The sequence below is a fragment of the Paroedura picta genome, chromosome 13 (assembly GCF_049243985.1).
Source record: "Paroedura picta isolate Pp20150507F chromosome 13, Ppicta_v3.0, whole genome shotgun sequence".
In the NCBI taxonomy this organism is placed as follows: Eukaryota; Metazoa; Chordata; class Lepidosauria; order Squamata; family Gekkonidae; genus Paroedura; species Paroedura picta.
In genome coordinates this window covers 18325665-18348046 of record NC_135381.1, presented here as the reverse complement: position 1 = coordinate 18348046, position 22382 = coordinate 18325665, and the positions used below count along the sequence as shown (strand labels likewise).

Below are 22382 nucleotides of genomic sequence, written 5' to 3'. Positions count from 1 at the left end.
TGCACTGGTTACCAATTAGCTTCTGGATAAGGTTCAAGGTTTTAGTACTTAACTTTAAGGCCATCTGTGGCCTGGGCCCTGCATATGTGACGCACCGCTTGTCTCCTTATGCCCCCCACAGGGCTCTTCACTCTGCAGGTATGAATCTGCTGGTTATCCCCAGCCCCTGGGAGACACAGCTGGCCTCAACAAGGACCAGGACCAGGGCTTTTTCAGTCCTGATCCCAACCTGGTGGAACGAGCTCCCAGAAGAGCTGAAGGCCCTGACGGAGCTGTCAACATCCCACAGGGAAGACTGGGTCCTTCCTGTAGAGCCCTGTAGAGACATAGCCTCTGGTCAGCTGGGCAGGAGCACCTCTCCCGAGGATGATGGAGGATATTGGGGGCCAGTGTGCCCTGGTGTTACGGGCTGCAGTTAGGGTAGGGTGTGTGTGTTATAGATTATTTTACCCAACATTTAACACTTTTGTTGTTTCTGTTATATGTGGTTTTATTCTTCTATTCTAAACTGCCATGGCTTTGGGAGTGGTGGTGGATAAATCCAATAAATAATAATGATAAAAATAATTATGACTCTTGATGTCAAATTTGTGTTTTATCCTTTGAGGTAGGTTTGACCTGTTTGCCCTATGCAGAGAACAGAAGGCCGATGTTGACATGTGATGGCATATACAATGTTGACATACACCTAGGTATAGATGGCCATGACAACAACATGATTGTGGTGTTTCATGCTTCCATGTTAAGGCTTAATTCTCCTTCATCAGACCCTCCTTCTCCGCTCCATGTTTAAAACACTTTCTTTTGCCTCCAGGGTGAGGATGAAAGCCTTCCCTCCCTTCTGAACACTTATTTGCAGCCTAATCTTCCTCTTAGTCAGCGTTATCGTCTTTTGAAATGGGCTGTGATATTGAAATGATGCAAAGTGAAGAGATTTAGCGGAAGGTGGGAAACCTCTCAGATGAGACTGAAAAGAACCCGCAGAGATGAGAGCAAAGTGAAGGAGCCAGGCCCAGATACAGGAGAAAAAGAGCAAGTGGGTAACTAGGGGCAAGACTCATAGCTTGCTCAGGACTTTGTTTTCATTCAGTAAAACAAAAGCTCAATGTGCTGTTATGCTGATCTCTAAGTCAGGGGTAGTCAACCTGTGGTCCTCCAGATGCCCATGGACTACAATTCCCATGAGCCCCTGGCAGCAAACACTGGCAGGGGCTCATGGGAATTGTAGTCCATGGATATCTGGAGGACCACAGGTTGACTACCCCTGCTCTAAGTGACCTTGCCCTGGTCACTCTCTGAGTCTAACTCCCTTCAAAGGTTGCCCTGAGTACATTGGAGATTGTAGTTGTACAAATGTCCTGAGTACTGATTGGACAGCACTAGTAGCATCACTGATGATGAATGGCATGCCTCCGTTCTGGCGGAAGAGCTTGAAAAGAGCAAACCTTCCCACCCAGCTAGGACCTAATTCAGGTCATGGAGCATAGAGAAGTGAGTTGTGGGAGGAGGCAGAGGCTCGGAGGCAAAGCTGTAAGATGCTGAGATACCACTAGTGACAGAAATCCAATTCCCTGTTAAAGTGGGGAAAGGCAGAGAAGATAGTGCTGATAGCAGAAAAGGTACTGCAGCAGAGAAGTATTAAATTGATGGAGGGATCTGACACAGCATGCTGTCATGGGCCAACTGTGCCCCAAGAGAAGCCAGAGGTTGGCTTGAAATAACCTGAGGCCCAACTTTCCTCCATTGGGATGGGATCCAGGATGGATGCTCTTTTTAAACTTGATTCTTTTTTTGTGGCCTCTCAGACTGTGCTATTTTGAGGGCAGCAGGAGGGGGGAGAAGGACTGGCGACTGAGAGAGGGTGGGGGATGATGCTTCAAAAGGACTAAATATGACCCAGCTGCAGTGAGTGACTTTCCATCCATTAGGCAGCCATGTTATTTCTGCACAAATGCTTGCTGTGCCTGGTGAAGGGATGCTGATTCCAGCTGCTGTTGCTGAGCTTCCTCCTCCTTGGGGCTTTGGAGGAACACACTGAAGTCCTCCCGGATGGCACAGAGTCTCTATAAAGTCCTTTTTGGAGCCTGATGGAAGCCACTTCACCCCTGGAGGCCTGACACTGCTTTGCAAAGGAACCCCAGAGAGAGGGAGTGCTCCCAATAGCATAATTAAACTGAAATGACTGAATTAATATTTTAATTAGTTTGGGAATGTTAAAATTTAATGGGGTGATATTGGTTTGAGCCTGGCAACATGGATTAGCAGCACAGCTTTCCCTCTGTCAATTGGAGACTGATTAAGCTAATAAATAGTGGAGGATCAATCCCAGATTGGTGCATGAAGTACTTCATTCCTTTCTGCCTTCAATGGGATTTTCCCTGTAACTAGACCTGAGAAGGAGGACAGAACAGGCCAGAACAATCACCCAGAGGTGCCTTCACTTGCCCTTCACCTCATAGTGGCTGCTGGAACTGCATGTGTATACCCTTCCCGCTTCCTTATGCCCTGGCCGTCAATTTGCTGCTCGCCCACTCCTTCACTTGTTCAACCCACCCTTTTAAGAGGAAAGTTTCACACTGGTATGGATACAGATGGGGCCTGGCAGTAAATAGTAGGTTGTGAGCCGTGGATTACTGGTTTTGACAGTTTTATTTCTAATACGTCCTTGTGAACTACAAATGGTTTTGAGGGGTTTGATTGGCTGGTTTGGCAGAGTTATCATATGGCTGTGTTTGGATGCTGTGACACAGTTTACTAATGTAACAAGTTTAACTTTTGCTTATATATTCCTACTTTTATGATGCAGTTCTTAGTCTGACTAAGGGTGCTTGCACTCGAAAGCTCACGTCTTGAATAAATCTTTGTTGGTCTTAAAGGTGCTACCGGACTCTGATTTTATTGTGCTACTTCAGACCAACACGGCTACTCATTTGAATCTATCCTTATGGCAAAGTACAGCTAGAGTGCCTCATGAGCTGCCTTTACAGAGGTTATTGAAGAATTCAGGGCCAAGGGCTTCCTTGGCCAAGCTGATGGGCATGGAGAATGCCCCTCTTTTGTGCCAACTATGTCTACGCTGAGCTAAGTGAATATTGGGGCACAGACCCTTTCTGTCATCTCCTCTGCCAGGCTCAGGAGTGACTTGCACAGCTCATTACTCGCTAACAAAGGCACTTAAATAGGCACTCTAAGCTCCATTTTTCCATCAACCTGCTCCAACCTTTACCCCTCATGCTGTGACTCTGGCTACAGCTATCCGCCTTCTCTCCTCCCACGTATTCTGCACGAAGCCTGCCAGTCTCTGCTCATCACCTTCTCTGGTATGCTGCTGAGCCTCCATGATTCAATCAGGATTTTTAAATAGAAAAGATACAAAGTTAGTCAGCCAATTAGCTCCTAAATGGTGCTTCTATCCTGACCTTGAAGGTCCCATGGTGAGTGAATTTCCATCACTTCTTTTGACCAGCATTAATTTTTACGTGCAAAAGCCGCCTACACACATCAGATAAAATGGCCAAAGAAGATATTTAAGGAGTCAGCTTTGTTTCCTAAGCTAGGCTGATTTTGTTCTGAAAAGGGTTTAATGGAAGTGTGGCCTCCAGTCATTTCTCTAGGCAAAACGAACACCTGTGATTCAATTAGCATCCTTTATTCTCCCTGGAGACTGCTCTGGCAATCAGCCTGGACATGGATCTATTTTCTGTGAATCCCTAATGAAGCTCCTGGAGGGCACGAAGGTGCACAGATACTTCTAAACAACTTGCCTAACAGTTAAATGATCTCATTTCAGCACTTCTACACATTCCACCACTGGAGATTTCTCAAAATAATGCTAACACAATTCAGTTATAATAACTAGCAGTTATTTCCCTACATGTAGATGTAGGCACCTACATCTAAACCTGGATTTCTTGCTCCTTGGTTGCTTTTATCACCTACTGCTCATGTTTCAAGGTAGTGTCAAAGGCTGAAATTCAGCAAAAAGATATTGGCTCAAACACATCAAATGCGAAAAACAGTTTAATTATCCATAAAACAGGCACCTAATAATAAGAAATAGAAAAAGTCACTTATTTACCAAGTACACAGATCAGTACTGGGATCCGCATCCAACTGATCCCCCATCCTGCCCAGTGGCACATGCTTCTACCTGCCCCTCCCAGTGAAACTATAGGTCTGAAACCTTACTGAAAGCAGCAACACTCCCCGAAAGATAATGTAAAGCTCACAGAAGGATTTGAAGTCCACAGGCCAGGTTGTTCACAGGAGAAGAAGACAGACACCTGCTTGACTCCCAGAATAAGGCCAGATGGTTTACTGGGCATAGCAGCAGCAAATTCAGGAGGGGGAAAGATTTCTCCTGTTTGATTGCTTTTACAGTCTCTCAATCAATACCCCTTTTATGGTGCTTTCACCCATTCTCCTTAAGCAAAGTTGATGAAATCCAATTCTCGCTTCATGCGCAAGGTGATTTCCAGAGTGCCCTTTTCAGGAAGGAAACGGGCCTTTCCACTGTTGGGGTCCACAGGGTGTGGCAGGTGCAAGAGGAGCTTCCTGGAAAATGTGCAATTGGAAAGTAAGACTCTGAAAGGAGCCTGAGAAAGGCACACAGCCAAGGTTTGGCTGGCTCTCAACCCAAGGGCCCCTTCACTGCTCACAATGATGGAACAGTAAACCTGAGTGGTAGGAAACAAAGCTGGTGATCTTTCATGGACAATGCAAGAGCAAAACACAACAATGGTGAAAGGGGGGAGGATTGAGAGGCGTGGGGAGAAACTCAACTGAGATAAGAAACTGGCCCCCACCACACAATTTCCTTATGTTTGACTCATGGGCAGCTGCTGTTTCCTATTGGCACAGTCGTTACATATAAACATCAGAGCTACAAACCCTTTCATTTAAATCTGAGACTGCCCACAGAATGTTGGGGTGGGAAAACTTTTCCATCTGCAGGAGTTTCTAAACTAACAAGGAACTATTAAATTGGGGTAACTTGCTTAAGAAAATATGCCAGCCCCACCCCTTCCCCAACCCCCTCTACATACTTCTTGGAACTACGAAGATCAAGAACCTTTTCCTTGATATCAAGAGTGATGTCTGAAATCTTTGTATCTGGCAGTTGGATTTTAACCTAAAATGAAACACAAGACATGGGGAAGGGGGAGGGGGGAATGGATGAGTAGGCTTCTCAGTAGAGACAAGAGTCCTTTATGAATCTATTTAGTAAGTACGAGGAAATAAAACTACATGTTGTCTGCTTAGGAAGAGACAGTAGCCAGTACACTTGAAGTTTGTCACCACTGCAAACTGTCCTTTCTTAACTCTGAAGCCTTCTTCAAAAGAGTGTAAGGAGAAAGGCAAGCAACGACACTGGAAACGAAGAAGAAACAAGAGATACATGATCCAGCTTACCAGCATGGCCTCACAACAGGCTGTGGAAGGGTCCTTTCGGCTCATCCCCAGGAAAAGGTCCTCAGTCCCCACCTGCTGTTTGAACAAAATTTCATACCTGAGAAAAGACAACATTAATTCGATTTCAGACAGGTAGCTGAGAGTGAGAGAAAGTGGGTCGGATTAGGACATTTTCGGTCAGGAAATTACAAAACGGCAGATTTGGAGCCATGTTCCCACAGGGAACTCACAGGCAGACTGCCAAGCAATTCTCTGGAAAACCATTACTAGCTGTGTTCCTTTCCACCATTTATAAGACCTTTCAGAAGATGGGTCACAGCACAGCTATTTTTTCTTAACCAATTGTAATTATTTTCTATTTGTCAACCATTGATTTTGCTCCACTTTCAAATCAATTTGTCTAATTCAGAATGCAGCTAATTCAGGAACTGCATGTTCTCTTTCTGATTTTTGAAAAATGAGAAAACATGACTGAAGAGTATACTTTGATGTAATGTGCTTAGTAAAATCCACCGATTCAAACTGACCAAACATCAATGAGTTATTCCCCCAGTGCAGTGTAGAAAGCACAACTTTTGCCTACAGATCTGGTAACTGTGCCTGTTACAGAACTAAACCCCAGACTCTTTGAATATATGAAATCTGCTTCATACCTGTCCTAGAGTTACCTTTGCTGCCATCTATTTTCCTTTGGGGACTCTGAGGTTTGCCCAGAAAGTACCTCTCCTGGCAAATCAAGGTCTTAGAAAATAATGACCATTGATCTAACATGGGTAACATGTTAGAACATTGATCTAACACAGTGTCTGATGATAATGAGCAAATTCACATCTTGGGCTTTAGTTAGTCATCTGGAAAAGGAAGAAAAGCTTTGGGGGAAGGAAAGGGCATTTAGAGCTTATATAGCGTCAATGCACTTACTCAGGTTGTTCTCTGCTATCCCAAGAATCATCATACTCTGATCCCTCTGGCACCTCTTCTGCACTCCAGATCTCTTTGCTATTCCCAGATTTCACATGAGTGGTGGCTGAAACAAGGCAGACAAAACAACCTAGGTGAGCTCCTGATGCCAAGCACAGTTATCTGATCTGAGACTGCCACCGGACAATTACTGTATATTTTTACAGAAAAATGGTCCACAAAGAAGTGATAACAGAATAAGACCTTTGTAGAGCTCTAAACAGCTGACTTCACAACCAAAAAGTATCTGTTTTCAAATGGAGTGTACTGATGTATGGTGAATTTCCCTTTTGCCTTCAATTAGTCCCCAGATTCAACTCAAATTGCTGATTTTAATCTTTAAAGCCCTTAATGGTCTGGTACCCTCATACCTACACCTCCCCCATTACAATCCCCTGTGTTTCCTTTGGTCCACGCCTAAAGATTTCTTGCAGGAAACTTGTCTCAGGATGGCTCAGTTAGTTGTCACTAAAACAAGGGCCTTCTCAATTGTGGCACCTACCCTGTGGAATGCACCCTCAGATGACACCTGTGCCCTGCTGGACTTGTAGATTCAAGGGGAAATATATTGGCCACATCATAATGAGGCTTGAAGAGAGTCCCTTGAGAGGCAAACTATGAAAAGGAATGTTAATGAAATTGTTTATCCTAACAAAAAAGTCCTAACAGAAAATCTGCAGGGATGTTCAGATTAATTAATCCTTCCGAAATAATGCTTTGAATAGCTATCAGAGCTATTTTCAGGAAATTATTCCTTTCTTCAGAAATATTTCAGCTGTGTGAATAAAAAGTAAAAAGTAAGATCTGAACAACATTTAAGTATTTAAAAGAAGAGTTGATTGTTACAAGTTAATTAGATTGTTAACATTTAGGCTGTTTTTTAAAGAAGGGGGAAGGTACACAAAAACTCCATTCGCCCCACGTTCCACTTTTGTTCCCAACTTGGAGAATCCAGCTTTGTTGTTGTTGTTAGGTGTAAAGTCGTATCTGACCCATCGTGACCCCATCCATGGTTCCTCTGTATATTTGTGAAAGCCTGGGGGGTGGAATGTGTCTGGCTGTCCAAGCTGGAATAAAAGCAACCAGGGTGCAGCCAGCAAAGCTGACTGCACCCTGATTGGCCCTGCCCCTGCAGCTCCCGCCCTCTGTCCCTGGACTCTAGCCTCTTTGCTCTCAGACGCACCTCACTGCCTGGAGCCAGCTGCAGGTAAGGGGAGAGGGCCCTGGGCAAAGGGTCATAGTGGAGGGCCTGCTAACAAGGGCCTCCCGGCCTGCTGACTAAGGAGCTTTGTCCCAGGCCTGCTAACAAGCTGGCCAGCCCCAACCGACCCCACTTGATCCCGCTGTGAGCTGCAGCTCAAAGCCACCTTAAGCTGCCTGGCCAGGGGCCAGGGGAGGGGACCCTTTCAAGGAATGGGCTTTGAAGCTAGTACAATTAATATGGTATTTCTCAGGCATTAGAAATAAGACATAATAAAAATTTTGCCAGTCTTTCCAATGATGTTTTCAAAGTGCCTAACAATTTAAAGGAGCAAAAAGATCTCATTATCAAGTAGGCTGACAAAGGGGGAGGGATTGTAATCATGGACCGAACATGGTATGATTTAGATGTCCAGAAACAGTTCAATGATGATAAAGTTTATAGACATATTTTTGGGGGATCCCACATCACATATCCTCCATTATAAAAACTATTGCTCAGGAATTGCTCCCCTTGTTGACCACTGTCTCAGAGAATTATTCAGTTGAAAAATCCAGGTTTATTGTATTAGAAGTTTTTAAATCTAAACTATATGAAAGATAATGACAGACTTTTACTTCAGAAAGAAACAAAATACATTCATAATTTCCAAACCTATCCTCGCCGGTCTAAATAATGAAATTGAACTTTCTTGTTATCTATAAAGCGATTAAAGATTAGGGATTGTTTCAAGTAGGAAGCCCAGCAGTACTGCTTATGCCCTTCACAAGTGTTTTCATCTGTGTATTAGCATTTAACAGGGCAGCACAGCAGGGAGTTAACATCCAGAGGGAGGAGAGGTACTGACCCTGATTCACCTCTTCCGGGAGTTGAATCCCTGGTAAGATTTCCTTTGTGCTTGAATTGCATACTGACGTAGACCTATCGTATTTGTTCAGATTTTACTTTTTATTCACACAGATGAAAGATTTCTGAAGAAAGGAATAATTTCTTGAAAACAGCTCTAACTTTTAGTTTCAACAGGGCATGCAAGGCCGAATTGTTTAGGTTGGCTTTTGGATAAGGTGACCAGATTTTAACATTGGTAAAGTGGGACACCATTGACCAGGGGGGGGGGTGTTTCTTGATTAAAAATTTGGTCTATATGGAGCAACAAAAAGTTTCATAGAACTCAAAAATAGTATTGTAATATATATATTTTAATTTCAACATACGTACAATTTGCCAGGTGCCCCCAGATGTCTCTCCAAAAGTGGGACAATCTGGTCACCTTACTTTTGGAGGATAATCCACATATTTGGGCTGGTTTTATTAGTGGTATAGCTGTAGCTATAGATTTTAATATTTTATAATATTAATATTTTATACTTCTTATTTGTTTTTATGTTGCTTTGACCTTATTTATATGGTCTTAATAAGTCATTGTAAGACCCTTTGGGGGAACAGTGACTAAAAATCTAGTAAATAAAAATAATCATGAACATTAATTAATAATTTTAAATAATTTGGTGCCCTATATCACACATCCAGAAAACTGCAACTTTACACTTGAAAATAATGGGATGAATGTAGGTAATGGAAGTTATTTAAAGATTTGCTAAAAGGAATTTTAAAAAATATGTATTTACTTTTACATTTATACCCTCTCCTTCCCTAGAGGCTCAGCATGGCTTACAAAGTTTTAAATATACAACATTAATAAACAGAGTTTGCAACTCTAAAATTCATAATCAAACCCATCTATTCCACCTTCAGTCTACCTCCTATTTATGGGTTTTAGATGGTCACACAATTGAGGGGAGCATGTAAGTTCTTAAGAGTACTTGTTTGGGGTGGATTTTCAAGCAGGGAGGAACAGTGTGTGGAACAGATTTATTTATTTATTTAATTTATATACCGCCCTCCCTGCTCAGGCTCAGGGCGGTTCCCTAGAGCTAGAGTCAAGGCTGAGGTCTTGGCTCTGGTTGAGGCCAATTTCACCTCTTCGGGGCTGGAGACCTAGAGCAAATTTAGACTGCTAACTCTTAATGCTATTTGATGACTGAGTATAATTTAGCATTTGAATTTTACAATAAGTGCTTTGCAGAGCTTCTGTCAGGAATCCTGCTCTGAAGAAGGAAACAATTATTAACATGCCATGGTAGACACATTAGGCTATGGGTCTCCTATTTGCCTTCAAGCATGCTTAATTCCCAGCATTTGCTTAAGAATCTCTGCTTGACCTCTGTGTTCTGTTCCTTCTCTTTCTGGTTATCTTTCAGCTTCTGAAACAAACGCTCTGTGCCCACCCTCCACCCCCACACTAGATTGCTGGCTTCTCTCTCCACCTGTTCCACTTTGGTTGGGGGTCTATCCAACTTCCGGTGTGGTGCAATGGTACAAATATCAGACTAGGATCTCGGAGATCCATGACTGAATTCCCATTCTGACAAATGCTGTCTGAAGCAGTCTGCCCATGAGGCTGGGAGTTCCATCCCAGCAGCCGGCTCAAGGTTGACTCAGCCTTCCATCCTTCCGAGGTCGGTAAAATGAGTACCCAGCTTGCTGGGGGGTAAAACGGTAATGACTGGGGAAGGCAGTGGTAAACCACCCCGTATTGAGTCTGCCATGAAAATGCTGGAGGGCGTCACCCCAAGGGTCAGACATGACCCGGTGCTTGCACAGGGAATACCTTTACCTTTATACAAAGACAGCTTTATATACCAGCACTTCCAGGGACCATTTCCGTCTCTAGTTCTCTCAAGCAATGTGCAAAAGAGGATCTGATCTCTTGCTGCAGATTGTGCTGATGAATCTCTGGGCCCATCCCGGGAGGCTGGGAGGCTGGGCAACTGGATCCTCTCCCCCCCCCCCCCCGTTATGACTTGGCAACATCCTCCTCCTTCGGAGTCGTCTTCTCCCGGCCGCCTTACCTGCGGGCTCCACGCTCTTCGGAGCTGTTATGTGCCCCGGCCCCAGGGCGCTCGCCGCCGAAGACGGGCCCTGCAAGAGAAGCGCCTGCCGTTCGAACAACCCTTGGTTTTCGGAGCGGCCGTCCTAGCGGGGCTCTGGAGCTGCTTCCAAAGGACCCCGTCGCTTGCAGGCTGCCCCGGGCAAAGCGGGTCCAGCCGCCCGCCCGTCCTCCCTCCCGGAGGGGCCGCCCGCCCCCCTCACCTGTCCCAGGTGGTCGTCGTCGTCGTCGTCCTCATCGCGGGGCCCGGAGAGGAGTTCTGCCAGCGCCAGCAGGGGCGGCAGCGCAGCGTTCCCGGCCATCGCCTCAGGGCCGCGGTCTCCAGCCGCGTCCCCACCGTTGCCCCGGCAACCCTGCGGGGCTCTCTGGCCAATCGCCTTCGAGAGGGCGGTCCCGTGGCGCCTGGGGCCGGGAGGACGGGCTCTCCCCTCCGACGCTTCCGGCGCGCTGATTACGTCACGGAGCGCGCCGCGACGGCTGAAGACTGAGCTGCGTTCGGCCTGAGGGAAAACATTTTTTAATCGGCTCCGGTGCCATGAGCCAATTCAACTTTGGCGGATCCGGCCCGCCCGGCGGTGGGTTCAGCTTCGGGACGCCGAAGACGGCCGCCGCCACCGCCACCGCCCCTGCGGGCTTCTCCTTCACCTCTTCTGCCCCGTCATCGACCAACTCTGCGGGCGGCTTCACCTTCGGGACGCCGGCCGCGGCCCCCGCCAGCACTCAGGCGCCGCCGCCCCTCTTCTCCTTCACCACGCCCACCACCTCGGCGCAGGGCTCCGGGTTCAGCTTCGGCGCGGCCACTCCGGCAACCCCCGCAACCGGCAGCGTCTTTGGGCTCGGGTGAGAAGGGCGCCGCGGGGCCAAGTCATTAGTTCCTCCCTCCCTTCTGCCCTTCCTTCCTTCCTTCCCTCCCTCTCTCAAGGCTCGGAACAATACATCAAACTCAGTAATTATCACGAATGAAAGGCAGCAGTAATAATAACAATAAACCAAGACGAATGTGAGAGTGATGGCAGGCTCTTCCAGTCCTAGGCACTCATGGAAGTCGAGCCTAGCCTTCGGGCGGCCTATAGCTATGCTAGTGGATGAGAAAGCCCCTCAAGAAGAAAGCAATAGAAAGGGAGTGGGGTAGAATCTTGCATGTAGCATGCCTGAGTGAAAGTAGTAAAAAAAAGCAGTGCAGTGAATTCTGCACATTGGAGGTGTGTGTGTTGATGGCTTTATTTCCCCCTTTAATTAAAGCTTCTTGTTCTTGCCCTTTATTTAGGGGAAATGCACCCAAGTTGAATCTGGGCAGCACTGGAACAGGACAACCTACTGGTATTGCAGGAGGCTTTGCACTGGGCAATAGCAGTGGGCTGGGTGGCACAGTAACGACTAGTGTACCAGCTAGCCAGCCAGCAGCTCCTTCAGGCTTTGTGTTTGGCTCCACCGCTGCTGCTACACAGCCCGGCACAGCTGGAGGTTTCAGCTTTGGCAGTGGACCAACAGCCACGTCTGGGACCCCCAATTTCAGCTTCGGTTCAGTTGGGAACTCGACACAGCCAGCAGCATCCACAGGGTTGACCTTTGGAGTTACCCCAGCCACAGTCAGCACTGCTACGACCACAGCAGCTGCATCACAACCTGCTACAGCTTTTAGCCTTGGAGCACTATCTGCAGGTAGGAGACTGTTCCTTGTACAGAATCCCTTTCAGTGGTCATTGGAGAGCAATAACTGCTTAGGATTTTTGTTTTAGGTAACCTAAATTGTGACTGTCTATGTGATATTGTTTACAGTTTATGGAATTCTCTGCCCATGGACATGGTGATGGGCAGTGTTGAAAATAGCTTAAAGGGGGAATTTGCTAAATCCTTCCATGTTTACTAGCCTTGATAACAAAAGGGAACTTCCACATCCAAAGGCAGCAGACCTTTGAATACTAATTCTGGTACACAGCATTGGGGCAAGAGTTGGCCTCTGTGTTTCTTTGTTTACAGTGTGTCTGGATGCTGAATTGGATGTACCACTGGTCTGATCCAGCAAGGCTCTTCTACTTACCTTTGCTTGCTGATGTAGTGACCCTTTTCATGTTATGGGTTTCTACAGGTCTATAATACAGTAACACAGCTGTGTTTATGGCGGCTGCAGCAGATGTTGTCAAATGCTGTCATGCAGAATTCTCTATTACACACATATATCCCATAAAGCCACAACAGCATGTGGATAGGGATTATGAGCCTAAAAATTCCATGAATAATCACCTTTTCTTTAACTTTCTTTTTGTTTCAGGTTCAGGCTTTGGGATATTAGGTGCTGCAGCAGCACCCACCTCAGCCTCCACAGGAGCACCAAGCCAGGGTCCCACCTTATCATTTGGAGCCAAACTTGGAGGTAGAGGGGGAGTGACGTGTATAGGTTGTTGAGAGGTTGTCCATGTGGTCTCCCATCATTCTCAGCTCTGAAATTCCTTCAAAACCCTTTGAATAAACTTATTTTTCTCTTGTTATCCTTGTCTACATTGACGTCAGACCCTTTTTAAAGTTATTACTCTTTGCTCTTTTTCTAGTTTTTCAGTTTTTTCAGTGCAAATAAACCTATTGTGGTTGCTCTTTACACCTTTTTCATGTGCTAGTTCTTTCCTGTTTTTAATTTGCCCCTTCTTGTTACCATTTGTTCTGGAAAGTCCTTTCCTAAACTTTAGTGGCTTCTCTTTTTGCATTTTTACTAATATTTATTCTTCCCCTGTTCCATTACAATTGCTTTATCTAGTATCCCTTTTCTACACCTTTGTGCTTTTCTGTCTGAGGTTTCTGCAAGAACTCTTGCTTCTGTACTCTATACAGAACTTAGTATATAGCAGCCAAAGTAGTGGCAGAAATAGTTATTAGCCTTCAGAAAGAGCTGCTACAGGAATTTTATGCCTTGTTTGAAAGAGCCTGCAAACATGCAGATAACTCAAAAATAGGACTGATTACTAAGGAAGTACATAGAGGTAAAACTTGAAGTGAAAATGCATGCATGTCCAGTTTACTCTAGAGTGGAATGTGAGTTTTGAAATATCTTCTTTCCTCAGGTACAGCTGCAACATCGACAGCAGCTTCCACCACCACAACACCTTCCCTTCTTGGGCTATGTGGACCGACACTCTTTGCATCCATAGCAAACTCCTCAGCCCCAGCTCCGTCTGCTGTTAACAGTCTCTCGCGTAAGTGTGGGTTACATGTAGTGGAAAGAGCCCCATGATGTTCTCCTGGATGCTGGGGCTGACAGATGGGCTGGGAGCTTGGACTGCCTTGACCTCAGAAATATTTGACTGTAAAAATAAATCTGGGTTTGAGAAAATTGAGCAGGAGGCGGAAAAGCTGTGTTATTCAGAAGGTTTGTTACTTGCTTCTTTTTTGCAGTTGGTGCTTCTTCAGCTGGGACAGCCACTGCTGGGACTGTGGGATTTGGCACTAAAATGCCTGGCACAACAGCGGCAGTAGCAGCCACTACAACAGCCAGTAGGTATCACAAAGTGAAATAGGGTTGATAGAAGCGGTTCTGGGGCCAGATAGGATGCTAGTAGCTTTTGCTGGTGGAGATGATAAAATGCCAGTTGAGCTACCTTAGTGATCTGCGCCTTATGATCTAGGACTGATTGATTTCCTCCCTCTCCCGCTTTGAATAAGAGAATGAGAGTTATTTTCCTCCATTGTCTTTTTAAGAGGGGGGGGGGAGTGATCCCTGGGCAGATAATAATATTGAGGGCCATTTCGCACGGCTTCAAAATAGCACAATGGTTGCTAATTGGAAACGCTACTAATTTGCCATAACCCACGACGTCGTAGACAATCTGCAACAATCCTGAAACCAATCAGCAAAAAGCGCTTCGTTGTGGCGCTTTCAGGGGAATCCAGAAAAGTGGATTCACCCTCCGGATAGCGATACACTCCTGCAACCAATCTGCAACAATAGCGATAAAGACCTGTGCGCTACCATTGTTGTGGGTTCTTCAAAGTCCCTCCCCCTGGCTCTCTCCTCCAAACTTCCGGCGAAGCGATCGCCATTTTTTTTTCCCCGAGCGAGTGGAGATCAATGCACCGGCGAGCCTCGGTTTAGCCAGTGAGGCTTCCCAGGCTGCAGTCCCTCCTCAGAGCAGTTTAGTCACTAAGCACAAGAAGCCCGCAGAAGCCCGTTTGCTGATGTATTTTCCCTTTATTTTTCACACTGTTTCGGCTGAAAATCGCGCCCGTGGGGGGGGGGGGGGATTTTTTTTTTCCACTCCATGGCCACGATCAAATGACAGCTCAAACAGAGGCTTCCCCGGCTTCAGTCCCTCCCCTTCAGTCACTAAGTGACCTTCAGTTTCACACATTCCATTCAGCCGAAAATCGGGCCGTGAGAGGGGGGGGGATTTTTTTTTTTTCACTCGGAGCCAGCGTGTTAACGATCCAACAATCAAACGGAGCCAGCGTCTTAACGATCAAACAATCAAACTACAGCTCAAACACCCCAGGCAGCTGGATGGGTCTCTCCATTGCAACGAATCTACTCAGATTCGTTACAATGGGTGTGTTTTTTTTTTTAAAAAAACCTTTCTTAAAGGGAAAGGGGCTGTTTGGGAGCATGCTAATGGCTGCCCATTGGCTGCTTGACGGCCAGGGGCGGGACGAGCTTGGCAATAGCGCTTCCTTTCTAGCGATTTCTGCCGAGACCGGAAGCCTGTGGGAAACGCTAAAAAACGCAACTGATTCCACTACAAAGCCAGGTATGCAAAACGACGAATTCCACTATTTTAAATGGCGATTTTTCATTCAGTGACCAATTTGCAACAAAGATCCCCGTGCGAAATGGCCCTGAGTATTACAAGTATACTGTATTATGGCAGAACGTGGGAGAGTAAGGTTCAGGTCTGCTCATAGCCACGAAGGCTTTACAAATTGTGTTGTTCCCCCCCTCCCCCCAATAACTTCCTTTTCAGTCATAGCAGAGCTTAAAATTAGAGGTAGCCCTCTTTGAGGCCAATTCCCAGGTCACTGTTGCAATTTGATTTCAAGGAACTTTCCTTATAGGTACAACATCTGCCCCCAGTGCTGGATTCACATTAAATCTGAAGCCATCAGCCACAATAGCTACTGTGGCATCCACAGCTGCTGTTGCCACCACAACAGTCACGTAAGTTCACAGTGTTTTTAACATTGCAGGCACACCATGGGTTTTCATTGGTTAGAATATTCTCTCATTCGGGTTCAGTTGAGAGTTGCTTTCGATTTCCCCCCCTCTCCAAGTGCCTTCTTTCCAACTTCCTTGTAGAGCTCCTCCAGTGATGACGTATGCCCAGCTGGAGAGCTTGATTAACAAGTGGAGCCTGGAACTGGAGGACCAGGAGAAACATTTCCTTCAGCAAGCCACGCAGGTCAATGCTTGGGACAGAACCCTGATTGAGAATGGAGAGAAGGTAAGGAGCCATTTTGCTTACAAGCTCCTTCATAAGTGGAATAACGGAATTTTTATCCCTTAACAATAAAGTAAATTTAATTGCATGCTGTCAGAAACTTGTGACACAGCAACACAACCAGCCCATTGTGTCAACTCCCTTTGTTGATGTTTTCTTCAAACAACCTTATTTAATCTCCCTGACACTAAAGCAAATATTGCCATTGCTAGAATGGCTTTTCTCTTTGGCGGTCTCATGCTGCATGTGAGAAATTTCTCTCAACTTGGTCTGTGAATCCTATGTCTCTTTTACAGATCACATCTTTGCACAGAGAAGTGGAGAAGGTGAAGCTGGATCAGAAGAGGTGAGGCTTTAAAATGCTTGTAATGAGCATGTGCTAATTGGTGGTTGAGATCTTGCCAGCCTACCCCTTTTCTGCTTCTTTTGTTTAGTTTCTGAGTAAAAGGAAGTGGTATTTGTAGGAGTAGGGCTATCCATAAAAGAAGTGGTTTTCACTAGACCTGCCTATTTAGAGTGGTCTTCCTGTTATATTAAAAAAGATCGGTTTTCTGTATTTAGCAGTAATTAGCATGGAGCTTAATAGGATGTGGTTCCAGAGCTCTCTGGGTGAAATTATATTCCTCAACAGCAGCTGTACTGAGCAATCCAGTCTTGGCCTGTTTGTAGAGTTGTCATCTTGCTGCTGTGTCAAAGCCACCCTCTCTCAGTGAAATCACTATGGGGAGCAAGAGTTAGGTGTCTCAGTGTTCTGATGGAGCCCAATTCCTCATGGCTCCACTCAAGCACTGCTTTCGATCCCTTGGCAGCTTGTATTCAGTGCGTATGTGTGTGAAAGAGAATAGAAATTTCAGTCAACCAGGCATGTTATGTTTGATTCCAACTGCAACTAGATGCATGCCAATTTCTGCTCTGGAGTTCCCCTCAGGTATACCAGATAATGTTGCAATGGTTTGTGTGTTCCTTTCATAGGTCTTTTTTCTCTGTAGATCTCTCTGGTTCTGTCTCTCACACACACTCAGACCTCCCCCCTCCCCAAATCTGTGGGATTGGTTACAGTACTTTCTGCACTTTTTCCTGAGGCAAATTGCTAAGCAGTCCTAGGCAGCCTTCTACAAAAGCCCCCTCTCCACTCTCTACCAGCACTTCCTAATTGCTAGGTGGAGATGTGGGCATGTCAGTGTTTTTTCCAAGTTTTCCAGATAAGGCATTTTTTTCTTTTTCTACAGGTTGGACCAAGAACTAGACTTTATTTTGTCCCAGCAAAAAGAGCTGGAAGATTTGTTAATTCCCCTTGAAGAATCTGTGAAAGAACAGAGTGGGACCATTTACCTGCAGCATGCAGATGAGGAGCGAGAGAAGACGTAAGCTAATGCCTGATTCAGATGGGTGAAGAGTAGTGATAGGTTGAATTCTTGAAATAAAAATGGCCACGCAATAAGGATCAGGTTGAAAAATGTATCCTGGCAATTACTCTGAGAACATATCTTGTGCTCTTCGGGAATTTCAGTTAGCAAGGCTTCTACAAATCATTCTGGGAGGAGGGCACGCTCATTGGGTGTATCTCTATGCAGAAGTGACCCAAGTTCTATACCAAGCATCTCCAGTACGTGTTGTGAACAACCTGTCTTTGCTTGAGAGCTGTTGCCAATCACACTGCACAATCTCAAACTAAATAAGCTGGTGATCTGACGGAACAGTGACATGTATGTTCATAGAGGCTTTTTGGAATGGTGATAGGGGCTTGACTTTTTTAGAGGTGCCTTTGGACTTTAAAATTCCTTTTGGTTTAACTCTTGGTATTAGAGCTGCTTGATGCATATGTAAAAATTACAGGGGTATTTCAACCACTTTTCATGCCTGTAATTTAAACTAGTACAGGTTGAAAACATGAATGTGAACCTTAATATCTAGAAAGGGCTTTCTTCCAATGCTATCAGCAGTCCCCATGTACTTGCTAGTTCTACCTGGGAGGTTTAAAGATGCTTACATGGTCACCAGTGAAAATACCCTTGATCATGTCACAGTGTCTACCATTGACTTTTAATGCTAGGATCTAGTATTAGCAGGCGTTTTACAATTATGCACCTCTCTCCCATTCTGTAGTTATAAACTGGCTGAGAATATTGATGCTCAGCTGAAGCGCATGGCACAAGATCTGAAGGACATCATTGAGCACTTGAATACCTCTGGGGGCCCTGCTGATACCAGTGACCCAGTAAGTACAAATATCACTAAATTCTGATTTGAGGCTACTAGAGATTACTCCTCTTGCTATCTTAAGTTGATCTGCTCAGAATCCTGCTTTGGTCTTTTCACTGAGTTGTACTCTCAGGAATGTATTTTTTGTTCCAGTTTGAAAGGGTGTGAAAGGTATTAAATTAAGGAATGTATGGTACAAACAGTTTGATAGGCAGGGGTTTGGTGTCTGCATGCACAAATAAGCTGGGAATCTACTTCTTATTATAATTGATTCATGTACAAGACCACCCCCCTCTATGCAGCATCACTGCTTCCTTTGGGCTTACAATAGCATGGCTTGAGGAAGAGTTGATTTGGATTTGGACTTGTGGCAAGAACTTACAGTATTCCCCCATCTCCTGCTCAAAGTCAAACACGCTTGACTGTGTTGACCTCCAGTTGTTTGTGTGTCAAAATTAAGGTGTGTCTTTTGCATCTGCTGGACTCACAGTCCAGGATCTGTGGTTCTCACATTATTGTATGCATTCTTGTTCTGTTTGCCCCAGGCAGTGTGGGTCCTGCAAAGGGCTTATCTGTGGCTGTCTGATGTTTTATTCATACCATGTTTCTTTCATCCAGTTGTTAACCTTGTAACTCTGTAGTGCCTGTTGAACAACCCAGTAAGATGCAGCTTTTGCCAAGCCTTTCCCAGTTTTCTCCTAAAATTAGGAAAGGATCTGCAATAATTGCAAGGGCTACTCCTATTATCTGATTCCCCAAGGTTCTGTGTAAAGCTAGAGTCTATCCACAGGTGGACAGAGGCTTCCTTTTAGGTTGCTGTAGCTTTGTAATTTTCATTCTTGGTTGTATTTTTCATAGGATGAACCTGTCTAGAGCATTCAAACCAACAGTACTTTGGGGAGAAACTGTTAAATGGGCTGTTAGCTTGGGCTATACAGGATGTCAAAGTAACCATGCTAGGTTCCTGCTAGTAGTTGTCCAAGTGATGAACACTTCCATAATAACTGGAACCATGTTACCAGGTCACCTCTAACCTCTCTTTTCACTCTGTAGCTTCAGCAGATCTGTAAAATCCTCAATGCACACATGGACTCCCTCCAATGGATCGATCAGAATTCAGGTATCTCACACTGTTTATAACTTCTAGAAAACTGTGAGTGTGGGATTGGGGTGGATATGTGGGCTTTTAAGCATAACCTTGTGGAGCAGGCTAGGATGGGAGAGAACAACTCTTTGAAGATCATTTCAGGGTCATGCAGAAATTAGGATGCAGTACTAGTAATTTATTGCAGGCTTATTCTTGGACCTTACAGAGGTGAAGATGTAACTTAGATATGAACTCATAAAATAATAACAGTTATAGCAAGTAGGGTGTTTGGAAGCAGTGCCATGTAGCTGTCTATCAGACACTGTACCTGCAGGCACTGAACCTGCAGACACTCCATAAACTTTTTGTTCTTAGCAATTTATTAGGCTTCTGGATGGACTTTGAGTGTTCAGTGCATCCTTCATCTGGCCAGGTTTGCATGCTTTACACAAAGGGGACTGTATTCCTAAACATTCAGCCAGTCTGTCTGGCCCCAAGTGCTGTATATCTCAGTTCCCTGATGTGACGTTAAAATGGGCCCTGAGGTTTAGTGCCAAACCAGACATGATTTTGTAAACAAGTGAACTTGCTTTCCCCACGGCAATGTAGGGACTGCAAGGAAGTCCTTCTTAAAGGCCAGTGCTCAGTTCATCCCAGGCCCATGGCATGGGGAAGAGGCTTCTGCATTTCTCTATGCTGTTTTCTAAAGCCAAAAGCCCCCCCCCCCCTTTCCAGACCATTATTTGGCCCACATTCTGTGTGTGCAGTGTCAGAAATGGACCAGTGGCCCCCTTTGGGGCTATTCCTGCTTGGGAAAATGCTGTAGTGGTGGGGACAGAAGCCCATCCTTCCTTGATGCCACGTATCTGAGCTGAGAATCAGGGTTCCTGCAGTGTTATGAACATAGGCCCCTTCATCTGCTGTGTATGGCTGCAGCTAGGCCTGGGGAGCTTGGATCTGATTCATTAGAAATTATATGTCTGCTTTGGCTGTCAGTTGGATTGCAAGGACAGGTGTGTTTTGGCTCCTGTTAGGATTTTTTCCTTCAAGCTTTTCCTCTCTAGGGTTGCACTTTTGCGTATACTATATGCATTCCCCCATTGATTCTAGTATTTGTATTCTGCATTCAGCCTTGTTGCAGAGGAAGGTTGAGGAAGTTACCAAGGTTTGTGAGAGCCGGCGCAAAGAACAAGAACGCAGTTTTCGGATTACATTTGAATGAAGCTGATTGCATGGCATTCCAGTTGTGCTCCTTGGAATATACATCAGATATAATGTTGAACAAGTTATATATGTGCTTGAATTATGGTGTCCCATTTTGTAAGGTATAATAAAGGTTTTTTTAAAAATCTAAAACTTCTTGAGTTTCTGGTTTTTAGGAATGTTGCAGTGGGGGGGGGAGAGTTCTTGCCCAGTGGCAGCCCTGCTTTCAGTGGGTCACTGACTCAGTTCCCAGCTTCTCCAGTTAAAAAGATCAGGTGGTAGGTTAGGCCTGACTGTATAAAACAGATTTGTATCTGAGTGTGGTTCTGCATCTTACTGAGGCTGTAGAAGCTGAACTGCTTCCTGCACTAAGTCTTTTGGGGCCACTCATTCAGCAGCTCATAGAAAAAGACGTTTCTTGGTCACAGAATAGCAAATAGGCATCTTGGTTTTCTCAAGCATAACATGAACTAAAATGGAATTAAGTTACAAGCTGAAGGATGTACTGGTGCATATCAGCCTCTGTGTTAAGTGATGTGAAACTGGTTCCATGATTTTAAAAAGTGTTCATGGTTGCATTAGAATCATACACTGGAAATGGATGTTTCTAATTAGGAGAAGTTATTTGTATTTAACAGATGTCTTCTGCAGTATTGGACTGTTCTGTTACGAATGACCCTTTCAGCTGAGCCAGGTAGATAAATATTCCTCATTATTTGTTGCAGTGTTCTACCTAAAAGATTAGAAGTACCCTCCACTACCATTTGTTGCATTGTATGGACTAATATCTCACATATGACTGAAAAACGCATACAGGGAGCAGAACATAACCCACGGGGACTCAAAAATCCCCATCATTCCTGCATCTCCAAGTAAAGGTAACCAATGTTAGAAAATATCCTCTGGCTAAGAATTCAGAGAGACACATGCCTGCCCGATGAGAGCTCTTCAGCCTTTAATGCCTGACCCAGTCATGGTCTGACTACAGCCTTGATGGTGTCTTGTGGCCAAGCCATAAGCAACCCTCAAAAGCCTCAGAACTGGGAAGAGGTTTTCAGCACTGCTCCCTTCCACCACTGACAGCCTGGTGCCACCCACACTGGCCACCTCCCATCTTTAAAAACAGCCTGATATGCCTTGCATTCACTCTACTGTTGTGATGACTGTTCTTTAAAGAGTCACGCCTCTGGGATGGACTCCCTGAACAGGTAGCAGCCTTCTTCCTGCCCTGGAGCAGCAGCTCCTTGTTGGATCCAAAATCTTCCTTGCCCACTCTGGATATTGGGAAGTTGGTCGTTTCAATACCTTGCCTTGGCAAGCCTAATTCATTCTCATTCATTTGTAAAATAAGCACAATACTGGGCTTCCTTCTAGGGTGATAGTAAGGCTTAATGTGTTTAGGTGAACAATGTTTCAGGGGTTTCTCAACAGTAGAAAAGTTGAGAGGCTGATTCTGTGAAGGTTCAAGGGGGTGGCAGATTACAGTGGATGAGCGATCGGGTTGTGAGTGTCCTGCATAGTGCAGGGGGTTGGACTAGATGACCCAGGAGATCCCTTCCAACGCTATGATTCTATAATTCTACTAGTAAAAAAGCCCATTGTATCCGAAATACAATGGGCGCTAGCAGGCTGGGGCAGAGTAAAAGGTGGCTTACCAGTGAGCGGGCGGGCTCCCTCGCGGCATCTTCTGGCTGGCGGCCATTTTCTTGATGGAGGCGGCGTGTAGTCCGATGCTGGGGGCTCCCTTGTGCTGCGGCTTGATGCAGCGAGAGGCGCTTCGCATCAAGCCACTGGGCAGGGAGCCCCCGGCAGCCGCGCAGGGCCCTTAGCTCTTCCGGGAGCTCATTCCACCAGGTTGCAGCCAGGACCGAAAAGGCCCTTGCCCAGGTTGAGGCCAGGCGAGCATCCCGAGAGCCCTGGACTACCAGTAAGTTCATATCCACAGAG

The 22382-nt window shown here is 45.4% G+C and overlaps 2 protein-coding genes across 2 annotated transcripts; one reads left to right on the top strand and one right to left on the bottom strand.

Moving 5' to 3' along the window:
• Positions 1–4002: 4002 nt before the first annotated feature.
• Positions 4003–10929, bottom strand: DNAAF6 (dynein axonemal assembly factor 6). Its single transcript, XM_077307879.1, has 6 exons — positions 10727–10929; positions 10486–10555; positions 6334–6439; positions 5413–5509; positions 5046–5131; positions 4003–4554 (listed from the first exon to the last, which is right to left on the bottom strand). The coding sequence occupies exons 1-6, from the start codon at positions 10823–10825 to the stop codon at positions 4425–4427; spliced, it is 588 nt and encodes a 195-aa protein (XP_077163994.1). The 5' UTR covers positions 10826–10929; the 3' UTR covers positions 4003–4424.
• A 29-nt stretch (positions 10930–10958) lies between these two features.
• Positions 10959–20588, top strand: NUP62CL (nucleoporin 62 C-terminal like). Its single transcript, XM_077307878.1, has 12 exons — positions 10959–11363; positions 11791–12185; positions 12796–12897; positions 13580–13711; positions 13911–14009; positions 15561–15663; positions 15802–15946; positions 16240–16289; positions 17173–17307; positions 18050–18161; positions 19199–19265; positions 20363–20588. The coding sequence occupies exons 1-12, from the start codon at positions 11059–11061 to the stop codon at positions 20452–20454; spliced, it is 1737 nt and encodes a 578-aa protein (XP_077163993.1). The 5' UTR covers positions 10959–11058; the 3' UTR covers positions 20455–20588.
• Positions 20589–22382: the final 1794 nt, after the last annotated feature.

Coding starts and splice junctions, on each gene's coding strand:
- DNAAF6 (XM_077307879.1), bottom strand. CDS start 10,825: ATGGCCGGGAACGCTGCGCTGCCGCCCCTGCTGGCGCTGGCAGAACTC. Junction 6,440..10,485: donor GAAGAGCGTGGAGCCCGCAG/GTAAGGCGGCCG, acceptor GCCTTGTTTCAG/CCACCACTCATGTGAAATCT. Junction 5,510..6,333: donor GATAGCAGAGAACAACCTGA/GTAAGTGCATTG, acceptor GTCTTTTCTCAG/GTATGAAATTTTGTTCAAAC.
- NUP62CL (XM_077307878.1), top strand. CDS start 11,059: ATGAGCCAATTCAACTTTGGCGGATCCGGCCCGCCCGGCGGTGGGTTC. Junction 12,898..13,579: donor ATTTGGAGCCAAACTTGGAG/GTAGAGGGGGAG, acceptor TTCTTTCCTCAG/GTACAGCTGCAACATCGACA. Junction 18,162..19,198: donor CTGCTGATACCAGTGACCCA/GTAAGTACAAAT, acceptor TTCACTCTGTAG/CTTCAGCAGATCTGTAAAAT.